Source organism: Rattus norvegicus, chromosome 1 (genome assembly GCF_021556685.1).
Source record: "Rattus norvegicus strain SHRSP/BbbUtx chromosome 1, alternate assembly SHRSP_T2T, whole genome shotgun sequence".
Classification (NCBI taxonomy): domain Eukaryota; kingdom Metazoa; phylum Chordata; class Mammalia; order Rodentia; family Muridae; genus Rattus; species Rattus norvegicus.
Window position 1 is genome coordinate 234,032,176 of NC_141534.1, and position 15,177 is coordinate 234,047,352.

Here is a 15,177-nt window from a genome sequence, read left to right on the forward strand (position 1 = left end):
TTTTGTTTTAATCAATACTTCTGAAGTACAGTTTAGCAGGAGAGGAGAATTTTAAAGTAAAAGAAACTCTAAATGTGGAAAAATTCTCAGAATACGAATGTGTTTTGTTCTAAGCATTTGCTATAAAACTAAATGCATGGACTATGGGATCCTTCTCCAGAACGGTAGCTGTCTGTGGGATCTCAAGTCCATCATGTCTTCTTTCTCCTGTGTACACGTCTCTATGGCAACTGGAGAGGCACCAAGTTTCAATTTGATTTTAGTTTAAAAAAAATGATCAGGTGTGTGGAAATGGGAGAGGACAAGATTCACAGGGATAAAGATGGAGGAGAGACTGAGGGAATGGTCAAACAATGACTGTCCCAATTTGAGACCCATCCCTTTTGAGAGAGCCATGTACTCTGCTATGATTGTAAACAGGAACTGTCTTCTGAGAGGATTCTTCCTGTAGCTGGAAGAAACAGATGCAGAGACCCACAGCCAAACATCAGGAGGAGCTCAGGGAGTCTTGTGAAAGAATGGGAGGTGGAATTGAGCAAGAGGTCAACGGCACCACAAGAAGACCTACAGAGTCAACTAACCTGGGCCCATAAGGGTTCACAGAGACAGAAACACCAACCAAAGAGCCGGTAGGACCAACCCCCCCCCCCCATTTGTAACAAATGTGAAGCCTGGTCTTTATGTGAGTCCCATAAAAACTGGAGCAGGGGCTGTCTCCAACTCTGTTGCCTGCCATTTGGATCCCCTGCCCCAAACAGTACTGCCTGGTTGGATCTCAGTGTGAAAGGAGGTGCTTAGGATTACCGTAACTGGATGTTCCATGGTGGGGTGGTAACCAAGGGAGGCTTCTCCTTCTCTAATGGGTAGGACTATTAGGGGGAGAAATTTGTAAGAATGAGACTGGAAAGAGAGGAGGGAAGGGGGCTGTGATCAAGATGTAAAGTGAATAAATAAATTAATTAACAAAAAACAGACAAACAAGATAATCCCATACAGACATTTGGTCCAGGGACACAAAACTGACTTAGGACCTTTAAATTTGGAGCTGAAAATACCTTAAAGCCAGACTTTCCTTTTGAGATAGAGATGTAACTTATCAATTTCTACTGCAGCGGAGGTGTCCCCCAATATTCCACGAGAAGACAAATGACAGTCACCAAGAGAAATGACCTATCCTTAGAGGCATCACAGGTGTGGCTGCTGTGTCACATGTATCAGTAGGTGGCAGGGAAGGGGGCAGACCATGACCCAAGATGACCCTGCCCAGCACCATAATGCACTCTGGAGACCACTCCTGAGGTGACCCCAGACACTCAGAGAAACCTGGGCACACAAAGAAGAACAAGCAAGTAAGTGATGGAGAGACGGAAGAGAAAGGGAAGCATAAGGATGTGTGCACAAAGAAGAGAGGGAGAACTACAGTCTCGAGGGTAGTGAGGAACAGCCTGATGTGAGTAGTTGGTGATGCCATCTGGGACCATGGCGGGGTCTGGCCTGCACTACTACAGGGGACCACATCTGGGTCATTGCCCTGTAGTAGCAGGGGTCTGTTACCACCAATAGCCAGGCCTGGGAAATGTTGATGTCTGAGGGCAGTGCAGAACTGGCCCAACCTGTCACCTGGCCATTGTGGGAGAGTTAGCCCTAGGAGCAAGAGAGCAGGATTGCTGACCCATCCCCTAGCTGGAGTACTCAGGAGAGCAGCTTCCCCTCCTCCCTAACCCAAAACATTTAATGAATTTCCAGTGAACTGGGCAGATAAGAATGTGGGGGAGCTGGTCCTCCCACTCAGCTCCCATGCAATGGTGTGGACTAGGGAGAGATACCATCCTCCTGCCTCTCCCCTCACTAACTATGGCTGGCAGGAGACCTAGCCCTGGGATCATAAGAGCGAGAGAGCTGTTCCTACCTGTCACCAGCATCATCAGAGGCAGAACTCAGGAGAGCGGGCCCTGCACCTCCCCTGGGCAGCACAGTAGAGTGGGCTGGATGTGGGGGTGGAAGGTGAGCTCCTCCAAGGGCCTGAGCACAGGAGAGCAGGTCCTGCCCCTTGTCTGCTGGGCAGTAGCATGAATGAGGGAGAGATGCCCTCCCCCTCTCTCCTCCCTCACCAAGTATGGCAGATGGCAGAGCTGGCACCAGGGTCGTGAGAGTGGGAGAAGTGGCCCTGTCCCTCATGCGCTGCATCATTTGGACAGTGTGCGTCACACTTTGCCTTGGCAGCAGGTAGTGCGCCAGCCCTGGTTGCAGAAGTTGCATGTGAGCCAGCCCAGAGGGCATGAGTGGGAAATCATGTGGGCTGACCAGCTCAAATCTCAGACCCGGTCCAGTGCTTTGATTTGGCCCACCCCGTCGTCTACCCCATGGATAAACTGCTAGAACGCGTGAAGGGGATTGTCCTACAGATCCAAAACTCCAGGGTCTCTATGCCACAGGGTGACAACAGGACGTCTGAGAGGAGTTCCAGTGAGGATCCAGTACTGATAGAGTAGCAGAAGCCAGAGGCCTCGTACCAGACCGATGAGTCACTGCAGTGAACACTTGTAAACAACAAAGTGTGGACAAAAGGACAGACTGTGGGACACACTGTGACAATGAACTGCAGCTTCCACAGCAAGATGTTTTTTCTCTGTCGAGGGAAGGTCCCCAGGGTGGAGGATGGACGTGAGGGGAGGGGAAAATGAGTGGAATTGGGGTGCACGATGTAAAATTCACAAAGGACCAATACGTTTTGTTTTGTTTTGTTTTGTTTTGTTTTGTTTTTAAAAAAGTAGAGAAATGAGTTAGGAACTGGTGCCTCTTGTCCCCACTGTCCCTAAGATCCAGTAGCCAACCATACTGATGTCATTACGTTCACCTTGCCTAAGCTAGTGCACACTATCTGCCATTTCTAATCAAAAGGGATCTGACCGAGCACGGGAAGTGGTGCCCAGGAGGAGGGACTTGCAGAGGTATCTTTCTAACAGTAGCTCTAGTGCTGAAGAGAGAGAGAGAGAGAGAGAGAGAGAGAGAGAGAGAGAGAGAGACAGGAAGGAAGGAAGGAAGAAAGGAAAGGAAGGAAGGAAAGAAGGAAGGAAGGAAGGAGAGAGAGAGAGAGAGAGAGAGAGAGAGAGAGAGAGAGAGAAAGGTGCCTTTGATCTCAGCACACGGAAGGAAGGAAGGAAGGAAGGAAGGAAGGAAGGAAGGAAGAAAGAAAGAAGGAAAGAAAGAAAGAAAGAAAGAAAGAAAGAAAGAAAGAAAGAAAGGGAGAAAGAAAGGTGCCTTTGATCTCAGCACACGGAAGTCAGAGGCAAACAGACCTCTGTGTTCAAGTCTAGCCTGGTCTGCAAAGTGAATTTCAAGACAGCTAGAGCTCCGTAGTGAGACTATGTCTCAAAAGTCAGCCTGGACTTTGGTGTGTGTGTGTGTGTGTGTGTGTGTGTGTGTGTGTGTGTGTGTGTGTGTGTGTGTGTGTGTCCATAGCCTAAAGCTCCTAGTATCAAACAGTCACTAAGCGCCACATTCTTTTCACGCCTTCCTCTACCCGAATATCTCCATCTCCCTTCCTAAGGCTTGCGCCCCTTTAATACAGTTCATGTTGTGGTGATTCCTCCAATCATAAAATTATTCCATTGCTACTTGCTAACTGTAATTTTGCTACTGTTGTGAATTATAATGTAAATATCTGACGTGTAGGATATCTGCTATGTGACCCCAGTGGAAGGGTCATTTGACCCCAAAGGGGTTGAGATCCACAGGTTGGGAACCATGGATCTAGGCACTCATCAGACTCTGAAAGATTATATCAGTACAATGAGGAGGAGGAGGCCCTGGTGGGTGTCGCAGTCAGCTCAGCTAGGATGTCACAAGGATAGGAAATTGACTGGAGGTAGAGGTCTCCCCACATAGCAATCATCTTTAGAATTTCAAGTGTATGCACATGGTACAAGGCTTTGTCATTGGTTTTTTGCTCTTATATTAGAATCAATGACAGAAACAACTCAAGGAAGAGGGATTGTATGTTCTGCTCACAGTTCCACAGGCTCCAGTCTGTGGTTTCTTTACCCACATGCTCAGGCAAGACACTATGACAGAAGAGCCCATGTGTAAAGGGGCTTCTTCACCTAATTGTCAACAAGAAACAGAGGGAGACAGTTGGGGACAGAGACAAGATATCCCCCAAGGGCCAGCCACCGGGACCCACTTCCTCCAGCTAAGCCTTACCTGGAATGACAGAAACCTCCCCCAAATAGCACCAGCTGCTGGGAAGTGAGTGCTTAAACTTCGGTGCTTAAGGCTGGGCAGAAAATTTCACATTGAAACCATAGCGATCTTTCCCACAAAACTGTTGTTTTCACAAATGCCAGGGAAACAAAGCAGACTTTCATGCAGGTGGTACCTTCAAAGTTCCATAGCCGTTAGCTTTTCAAGAAAGGATTTGATTGGAATTCCATCAAAGAGAGGATGGGAGACAGGAGTCAGGATGAGGAAGGCAGAGCCTCCTGGATTTTATTTAAAAAAAAAAAAAAAAAAAAAAAGGAAGAAAAGCGTTTCACTCCCCAAACTGCTTCATTCAAAAAGCAATCGGAGGCAGCATGAGTCTGTTGAGGAATGAGAGTGTAGACTCGATTTAAAATAGCTGTGGTGTGGGAGCTCCTGTGGCGGCAGAGACAAGAATGGAAGGGGGCCGAGCAGAATGAATGTGCATCATGGTTCTTACGCAGCAAAAGCTAGCAATTAAAAAGATATTTTTAAAGCTTCATAATAAGCCATTTAGAGTGAGTTGGATTCTGAAAGAGATTAAGCATCAGGCCTACATTCTGATCACTTAGAGAATGGGTGCTTCTCAGGGAAAGCTCTAGAGAAAAGGCTTTGACTCTGTTCTTACTATAAAAACAATACACATCCTAGACGTAGCAAGGTGGAAAAAAAGAGAGGCCAAACTATCTGGAATACATATTTTGTTGCCATAGGCACCAAATATCTTTAGTCTCATGGATACTTTAAATAAAAGGCTCTAAAGCATGAGTGTTTCATTTGCTTAATTAGTAGGCATGTGTTGTACAAAGTAATGGATTTTGATCGTGGTATTTTCATCCCTGTATGTCATGTGATTTGGTCACATTGTATCCCCATCTCTTTCTCTGGACATTCCTTCCCTTCCCACAGATCTCCTCCCTGTTTCTAATTCTTTATTATTAAGGGCGTTCCACAAAGGTGAGATTGGGCAAAATTAATTTTTTGAGTCCGGCTTACTTCACATGGCACTGTAACATCTCCAGCACCACCCAAACATTACACCGTTAAAACTTTCTTATAAAGACCTTGTATTGCCAGGCACTGGTCTTCAAACATTGCTGGGTTTCCATTAAAATAACCTCTACTCTGATGGGTTGGAGGCCTCTACATCTGCCTTGCAACAAATTGGATTATTTTCCAAAAAGTACGACAAGCAACAAGGCATTGCTGATTGATTTCTGAAAAAAAAAAATTTAGTCCTGAGTGAGATACTTAAAAGCCACCATTGTTGAGAAATAAAAACTAATTTCTTTAAGCTGGAAGTTCTCAGGTAGAGTGATCTTACATTTTGCCTTTCAAAGAAGAGCATGTCAGAATTGGATAAGAGGCTGTGTTGTAGGTAGGCCAACAGGAGGGCGCTATCCTGGGCAAATGTTATAGCTTGAATGTGAAATGTCTCCCAGGGACTTGTGGTTTTTGAGTAGGTGGTCCCCAGCTGCTGAAGCTGTAGGAAGTTGTGGGAACTTTAGGTGAGACAAGGCTGGAGGAAGTACATCATTGTGTGCCTGGTGGGCATGGGTTTCATCAAATGTATACAAACTGTGCCTCAAGCTCAAATCCGCAGTCGCCAGGGCAAACATTCTGAACCATTATGACCAAAATAGATCCTTCTTTCCTTAATTTCCATCTGTCACATTTGGTGACCATGATAAGAAAAGCTGACACAATGGGGCACATTCAGCGCACTCAGGTGGAATGAGCTATCAGAGAGCTACAGAGAACCACATTGAGGGACAGTGTATCCCACCAGTGACTGTGGAACGATAAGTCTAAATCAGAGGCTGGAAAGGATGAGCCATCAGGTATAGGAAAAGCCAGGTTGGAAATAAATCTGCAAGCACGTGTTCAAAAAAGAACAAATTCACCACCAACAGCAGGCCAAGTAGTGAGACAAGAATAAGAATCTGAGGGGCTGGGGATTTAGCTCAGTGGTAGAGCGCTTACCTAGGAAGCGCAAGGCCCTGGGTTCAGTCCCCAGCTCCGGAAAAAAAAGAACCAAAAAAAAAAAAAAAAAAGAATAAGAATCTGGACAAGGAGGTCTACACAATTCTGGAAGGCAAACTCACCTGCACTATTGACCATCAAATAACCCTGGTCTCATGATAGACACACGTGGATCTGGAGAAAAGAGAATGTGGAGGAAGAAGGACCTAGACACAGTGGGACTGTTCCAAAGTTGCCTATTTTAATCTAAAACAAGCCATTTAAAGTTAGAAAGGTAGAGAAAAACTTCAACTGGCATGTTCAAATTCTTCCGAAGTAGCCAACGGTTAAAACGTTATGGGGATCAGTTGTAGAAAATAAATCTTATTATATGCATTTGGATCATATGCAAATTTTTACTTTCTTTTTTGAAACATGTTCATCTCTGTATGTAGCCCAGAGAGACCATGAACTCATAGCCATCTTCCCACCTCAGAATGCCAGGTGCCGGGACTGCAGGCGTGCACCACCCTACCCACCAGTATGCAAATGCTGGGTTTTACTACCCACTAGATAGTGAATACATTTCCATGTCCTCAATCTACTTTACACTGTAATAAATGCACATGCGACATTATAATTTGAAGAATTATAAGAAATAAAAATAGCCCTTTAGAGTAGAAGTACTTGTCCCTGCCTTAACTCAAAATCCCCTTGGGATCCACCAGTCACTGATGGCACGTCATGTACAGTAAAGATTTGCACAAGTGCAGACGTTTTTAAATTCCCCTCCAATGCGTTACTTACTATCCTACGGGCCCAAAGATCTGACAAAAGGCAACTTACAGGAGGGAGGATTTATTTTGGCATCTACCATCAAAAGACACAGTCCATCATGGCAGGGGAGGCATGGCCGCAAGCACTGGGACACCTAGTCATGGCGCAACAATCAAAAGACAGAGAAGGGGGTGTTGGCATGTCACTCAGTTCATTTGTATTCAGCGCCTGGCCTGTGGGATGGTGTTGCTAAGAGGAGTCAGGGCATGTCTTCCCCACTTAAACCTCTCTGGAAAAGCCCTCACAGGCAAGCCTCGTCTGAGGCATTCTTCATAGCTCATTCTAGATTAAATCATAATTAGATGATTAATCGCACGTTGTGTTCTTCTAAATTCACTAACACAGAAAGCAACCAGCATGTTTTAATCTTACCCTGTTGAACTAGATTAGCTATGAAAGTCAACACTAGTTTTATTAAGGACTTGTGTTATAGTATAGCTCTTAGGATCTTAGGAAAAGATCTGACTCAAGAGTCTTAAGTAATAACAGTAAGCAGGACATATTTACTGAAAATTTGGCTGTTATTCTTTATTCCAGGAAGAACAATATTCTGGAGACTTTTTTAAATTGGAATTTTTAGAAGTATGCGTGAAAAGCTACAGCAACGAGATATTGCTTGTGTTAGTTACTCTTCTGTTGTTGTGAAGGCAAACCAAGCAATGACTAAGGCAACTTAGAAAAGCAAGCATTTAACTGGGAGCTTGCTCACACTTTCAGAAGGTGAGTCTATGACCGTCATGGCAGGAAACATGGCGGCAGGCAGGCAGGCAGGCCTGGCACTGAAACAGTAGCTAAGAGCTTCCATCCTGTCCATAAGCACGCAGCAAAGAGAGTGGACTGGGCCTTGTGTGGGCTTTTGAAACCTTAAGACCCACCCCCAGTGACACCCCTTTTTCAACAAAGCCATATTTCCTAGTCCTTTCCAAACAGTTGTGGGAACTAAACACGCAAATATATAAGCCTATAGGGTTCATTCATATTCAAACCGCCACAGCTCCAGCACTCTGTGTCTTTTGGGTTTCCGCCTGTCTCATCCCTACCTGCTCCTTCTGTAACAGATCCCCAGACCTTAGTACAGCTGAAGCCATGATAGAAGTTCAAGTCACGTCTTGGTAGCACGTAGGAGGCAACACAGGCCAAAATGAGAACTAAGACCTAATCCATCCAAGCCCACAGTTCTGAGAAAGTTTCCAAAAGCACTAACCCTGCTTTTTTAGGTTTCTATAGTTTCGCTTCTGGCTAACTGTTCTTACCAACTGAGATGTGTTAACCTAAGATGTGGATTTTGTACTTAAAAGCTCACCATACAAAAGGATTCAGACTGCACTTTGGGTTCTGCACACCCACAATAGTACTGGCTGGCTTATAAAGACTGCCTATTGGCTTAAACCCATAATCCGATTAGTCTTCTCCAGTGAACACTTGTTCATTTATGTGATAAGCATTTACTCCTCTCTCACGGTGTTCTTATCACGTACCCCAGGGCCTGGTCTTCTCACTCTGTGACAGTGACAAAAAAAAAAGCCACCTTTAATACTTCCTGTCTTGAATTCAAACTATATGCTTCATGTATAGAAATCAGACAACTGAGTCTTTTCCAAATGTGTAGTAAAGGGTTAATAAGATTCCTCTTGAGTTGCTAGGTTAAAGTTGAAGGCATGAAAAAAAGAGGAAGTCCTCATGAATTTCAGTGACACGCAAGCTGGAGCATGTGGTTAGGAAGGGCTTGCCTCTGTCTCTTTATCCTAGGATGTAATGGAGATACAGTGGGGGTAGGGTGGGGAGACTGCTGGCCAGTAGACCTTTACATAACTGCAGTTGGGCCCTCAGAGATATGAGGACTCTAAACACCTAGGCCAGCATCCACAAAAATCATTATTAAACACCTTAAGAGTGACACATCAAATTATCCAGACCCCCTCTGTTTTCTATTTGAGGACACAAACTTAGGCCTGTGCCTTGGAATGGCTCTCCATCTACAGAGGAAGGCCTTAAATACACATGCACTCCCTGCTTGGGTAACACAGCCATGCAGAGATCTGAGAGTCTCGCAGAAATATCACTTTTCCCCTTTACCTCTAGTGTACTATCCGTGTCCAAATTAGCTTTCGTAAAAATCTTTAAAACAATGAAGTTCCCTGCCCCCACAGTGATTACATTTAACTCCCACTTTCCCTTTCTTTTTTTCTTTTTTTTACCCCCTTCTTCTTATGAGATAGGAGGATGGTACGGGGAAAGTGTAACACTCAAGGTCTTTAGTCTGTGACTGAGACAAGAAAGAAAAACAATTAAAATTACAAATTCGTAAAATCAATCTGAGTCCTTAACTAGATATTGCCATGGAGACGAGAACAGCATCTGTCTCCATGGAGATCTGGATGGATTTTCTTTCTTTAAATTATTATAATTTGTTACCAGGTGCCAGTTTGGCCAAGGAACAAATGAAAATGAATGAATGAACAAATGAATGAATGAATGAACGAATGAATGAGCAAACTCTTCTCATATGAGAGAATTTATTAAAGTAAGTATAATTTGTTCTGTTTCTAATTATTCCAACGAGTGGATGGATATCCTAGGAAACGATTTTCTCTCACTCAACTCAGAATTTCTCATGGCAATGGCTTATGATCTAGTTCTGTGAATGCTAGGAAAGGAATGGGCAGAGATGAATTCTGGGAAAGGTATTTCTAACTGGAAGCAGCAGGCTGTGACTAGGGTGGTAGGCTCTATCTCATTAATATCCTAGCTGCGAACAGGACATGGGTCTCAGGCGATGTCATAGATTAGAAATGGACCAGAGACATTCCTTAACCTCCTTCCTTTGTCATGTCTACCTTACAAAGCTGGTTTGGATAGGTGAGTGAGGTCAAACAGACTTCTATTCCATGCCAGACAGAGAGAAGCAGAGAAAATCCACATTTACACAAAAACGAAGAGTAAATCTGAAATTCTCCTAGATACATGCTGCATTTGTACCTGCAAATATATAAGGCCCCTGGCGAAACACTGAGTTGAAGCAGACATCAAAATGTTAAGCGTAGACCTTAACAATTGTATTTTAAAATCACTAATAAATATAATTCAAGAAACCTTTAATTGTGTCACAAAATAAGGCAATCAACCTTAAGGCCTCCTGGTTCTTGCCCTGTGTGAGTTCCTGTCCCAACTTCCTAAAAATGATAGATATATGGAATGTAAGCCAAATAAACCCTTTTCATCCCAACTTACTTTGATCATGATTTTTTTCTCATCACAGCAATAGAAACTCTGACTAGAACAAACTGCTTATAAAGACATCAATGATTTTTTTTCTATTTTTGTGTCCCTAATATGTATCGAAGTGCATGGCATATAAATACTTCTTGGGTTGAACTTGTGATCAAAGGGAAAGCCCTATACACGTTTCGGGAATGGCTAAAGTGGCTTACAGTCCTCTCTATCCTTTCTTACCAGACACCAAACTGTTCGTATTTCTGCTCACTTTGATATGGCCGCGGCCCTGTGATAGATCTGTTTCCCCCTCTCTCTTCTCTCTTGTTCTTTTTATCTCTTTGCCCTCCATTTCTTTGATTTTCTTATCTTTCTGGTTCTTTCTTTCCCACTATTGTTTACTCTGTTATTCTGATACTCTTTCCCTGTCTCCTACAGGGTCTTTCTCCTCTCCTTCCCTAGGACCCAAGAACTGCGAGAGTATTTGGCTCACCATGAATACACCAACACTGGCCCCGAGTATTTCTTGTCCTGAGAGCGGAGAGTTAGGGAGCCTTTGCGCTCCAGCAAATCCGTGGGTCCAATTTCATACCACCGCTCTTTACGCTTAAAACACTCGTGACATGAGCTATTGAAGGTCCCCATGCCTGCGCTGCAGTTGAGAACAGACAAGACTGGACTTCCCTCAGCGCTAGTCCAGCTCTTAGTAACAAGAACCAAGATTCTGCGTCTCTTGTCTCCTAAGCAACCTAGGAGGGGTCAAGAGAGGGGGCGGGGTCAGTGGAAGGTGGCAGTTTCTCCGCCTTACTATCCGGATCACCTGCCTTTTGAGTACTGATTAAACTACATTTCCCAGAATACAGTGAGAGAGACAGGGTTCGCAGATTTTTGAAAGGGGACTGCATGCTATAGGATTTGTAGCTGCCTAAGTTACCTAAGCAAGGAAAAATAAAAGTAGGTGGTGCAGAGAATCTGTTAATGAGAAATAGCCCAGTTCCAAGCCTGTAGACTGGGACTGAACCTGTTGTTTTGAGCGCCCATCTTTTGTTACCACCACATCTCCACTCACAGCTACGTTTGACTAAAAGAGAGCAGAAGAAAACCGCAGTCCTTCAATATGACCTCTCTGCATGGTTCTATGGCTAATCAAACAGTAGAGCTATTCAGCACATGAGCTGAACAGCTGAAGCTGTCAAAGGTTCCGTTCCAGTCCCAGATGTTTCTCTTGACCTTCCTCTGACAAACAGGCCAGGGTAGGAACTGTACAGGGTGGGGGAGGGTTGAGGAGATGGGGGGGGTGGTCTTAGTCCCTTCGGATTATGGAGGCCAAACTACCTCTCAGCTGTTTCAGACCAGTAATCAACTCCCAGAGAACTACCAAGGCCTCTTCATTATAACATCTTTTTGTAACGTTAATTTTTTTGTCGTTATTGTGGTGCGTGTACCCAGTACATGGTCTCCCCAATGTCAAATGCACGATTGAATATGATATTGACTACCCTTTATTCGGACTTCCACTGATACCAGAAGGTTCTGAAAGATCGCCTGTCTGGGGAGGCATACAGACATCCCTAGTACTCGTACTCAGGAGGCTAAGGTGGGAAGACTGAGATACATACATAGGCTTCATCTAATGACTATTTTAAAGAAGACTTAAAGTTCATATCAACCAATTAGAATAGAACTTATTTGGTTCCTTATTCAAATATAAAATCTGGAAAAATTTAAAGTGAGTCCTTTTTTTGCACCACACAAAAATTCATACTGAAGAAAACGTAAAAAACAAATTCACATTACAAACTGATTCACTTATCAAAGATTATTGTATTGATGTTCTAAATTAAGGAGTACTTCTGGATCTTATTTCACAAATTTGATTACACACAGCTCCTGGGTGCTTTCCTGTGGCCTTTGGTCATGGTGTGGGGACCTGGGGACAGGCCAAGATGGCAATCCAGTCTACCTGAAATCAAATACATCGTCTCCACTTAGCAGCTAAGAGTCAGCAGAGGGCCGATGGCTGCTACTTCAGTCTTTCTGATAAAAGGAGAAACAGAAGTGAACTGTAAAAAGGTTAATGAAAGCCACGTATTCAAGTCTATCCAATCAAAGCAGAGAATAGTGCTGGGGCAGAAGAAAAATCAAAACCATAACCACATTCCCTCTATGTGTTTGTCAGTGTTCTACTGCTGTGATCAAAGCAACTCTTCCAGAAGAAAGCATTTAACTGGAGGCTTGCTTACAGTACCAGAGGTTGGACCATTGATAATGGTAGGGGTCACGGTGGCCTGTGGGCAGACATGGTGTTGGAGGAGGAACTGAGAGTTCTACATCCTGACCCCCAAGCAGAGAGAGAAAGAGTGAATTTGGGGCTCTCACAGGTTTTTAAGACCTCAAAGCCTATCTTCTGTGATCCACCTCCTCCAAGAAGGCCACAACTACTCCAAAGCTTTATCTCCCATCCTTCTCAAATAGTACCACTCCCTGCTAAATAAGCATTCAGATACATGAGCCCATGGGGGCCTTCTTATGAAAACCACCATGTTATACTCCCCGGCCCCTGTAGGCTTGACTTGTGCGACTTTAAAAGTCCCCATAATATATAATAGTCTCAACACTGTTTAAAGTTCAAAGCGTCCTCTGAAAGTCAACCTCTTTAACTCCAACCCTCTGTAAAGTCAACATAAAAAGGTAGTTCACTTCCAACATGCAATGCCACACAATGTATTACCATTCTAAAAGGGGAGGAAAGGAGCATGGTGGGAAACACTGGACCAAAAGCAAGACTGAAAACCAGCTGGGCAAACTGCAAATACTGCACGTCCATGTCTGATGTCAAAGAGCTCTTCGGATCTCCAATCCCTTTTAGCTTGGTTGGCTGCAACACGCTTCTACTTCTTGAGCTGGTTCCACACTGGATTTGTAGTTCTCCTCAGCAGGTGTCCCAACATACTCTGGTATCTCCAACGTCTTGAGGTCTCAACCTTCAAGGGGAGGGGAATGGAGAGGGAGAGGGAGGAAGAGAGGGAGGAGGGAGGAAGGGAAAGAGGAAGGAGAGAAGGAGGAAGCAGAGAGAGAGGGAGAGAAAGGGAGGGAGGGAGGGAAGGAGGGAGGGAAGGAGGAAGGGAAGGAGGAAGGGATGGAGGGAGGGGATGATTCCATTCACAATTAAGACTGGTCTTTCCACATTAGGTAATGATTTACCTGTGAAGAAAAAGGTCCACCTTCTCATCCCCTCCTTTCCCAACCTAATAGCTGGCTGCTTGTGCTCAGTTCCTAGGAGAGCCCTATCTCAGCACCTTCCAAGTCAACAGCGGCATGCACTCACCCAGTTATTAAAATTATTTTTCTTTACCAGGTCTTTATGTCTTTGTTTCTTCCTTCTTTCCTTCCTTCCTATCTTTCTTTTTTATTTTAGAATTGCCTACATTTTTAAGTTTTTAATGATTTAGTTTTATTTTATGTGCATTAGTGTTTTTGCCTACATGTGTATCTATGTGAGGGTATTGGATCCCCTCAAGTTGGAGCTACAGACAGTTGTGAGCTGACATGTAGGTACTAGGAACTGATGAACCCAAGTCCTCTGGAAGAAGAGTCAGTGCTCTTAACTGCTCAGCCATCCCTACCAATGCTCTCTCTATCAAGCTAAGAGGCAAAAATTTAGGATAGCTGAAAACTCACTTGTATTATTATTATGCCAATTCAGTTTAAGTAGATTTAAAGTTGCACTTCAATTATATCATCCCTATAGTTGAAGAACTAAGCACTAATCAAGGGTAGCCATTGTTCTCCACACACAAGGACCTCTCGGCATGGGTCACTACTGTGTGGTACTATATCACACATAAAAATGTTGGAGCCCACATGTTATATCAAATCATATACTCTTTTTCATTCTGAGCCTCTCCATCATCAACCTCCCTCTTCTTTCCCCTCTCCCTCCTCCTTTTGTGACCTTTTCTCCCTTCCTTTATTGCTTTCCGATGCCCTGTTGCTTGTTTTCATTGTCTCTTATTTTATAAAATTCATTTACTTCCCCCTCTGCTGTCTCCCTGATTTCTTACTCTCTTCTCATAACCATAGAAGTATGAATTTTGGAGTCCAAATCATTTCTCAGCATGAAGAGGAGGAGGAAAGAAGATGAGGAGGAAAAGGAGGAGGAGGAAGAGGATAAAGAGGAGGAAGAGGCGGTGCAGGAGGAAACTCAAAGTTACATACAAATGTGGAAGAAAACAAGCTGGACTATCACCACAGTCCTATAGCTGGAGCCTAAGTTTATGATCCTAAGTTTATGAACTCCTGAAGAAATCAACTCTGAGAAAGGCATCAATCTGTGCTCTTTTCCTCTAACTTCTAGAAAATTACCAACAGTTCAACTCCAACTGCCTGTTTTAGAACAATTTTAAATCTGAGCATGATTCCTCTGTGCTTCTAGTTTGGACTGTGAACCAGTCAGCCTCCACTTGCCCTCAGGCTCATGTCATTAACTAGTATTGATTAAGTGTTAGAAAGCAACAGGCATTTTTTTCCCAGAAACTTTCACTAGCAACATGGGATTGATTTATTAAAAATTCAACATCTAGTATTCTATAATTTATCATTTCCCTTATTTTAATATCTAATCTAGCCAATAAGTAAAATTCCTTGGCAGAAATGTCCCTAACTATCGTGATAAAAATTTAATTTTGTAGAATAGTAATGACATGCTCTAATGTAAGTGTAGATTAGAGCCTTTCTTAATATTGTACAAATGGTATAACCTTAATTATTTAAGGTCTAAATATCCCCTGTCACCAGCAGACTAAGAAGCCTTTCATTTCTCCTTTTTTTTTTTTAACCCCAGTGTGGCTTTGATTTCTAGAAGCTTCTGCACTTGCCAGTAGCAAGGAGGAGACGATTTAACTACCAAGAAATTCAGGTCAACAT

General features: G+C 43.7%; 1 protein-coding gene and 1 pseudogene across 5 annotated transcripts in view; one reads left to right on the top strand and one right to left on the bottom strand.

Moving 5' to 3' along the window:
• Positions 1-10,995, bottom strand: part of Cfap95 (cilia and flagella associated protein 95) — a 116,479-nt gene extending 105,484 nt beyond the window's left edge. For 3 of the 5 annotated variants that reach the window (NR_190721.1, NM_001429313.1, NM_001109164.2), the window contains 1 exon segment: positions 10,745-10,966. Coding sequence is in view for 4 of the 5 variants with exons in the window: in NM_001429313.1 (NP_001416242.1) it covers positions 10,745-10,896 (152 nt within the window). In the remaining variant the exon portion in view is untranslated. 5 annotated transcript variants of the gene reach the window in all.
• Positions 1,170-1,271, top strand: LOC120100460 (small nucleolar RNA SNORA17; annotated as a pseudogene).
• Positions 10,996-15,177: the final 4,182 nt, after the last annotated feature.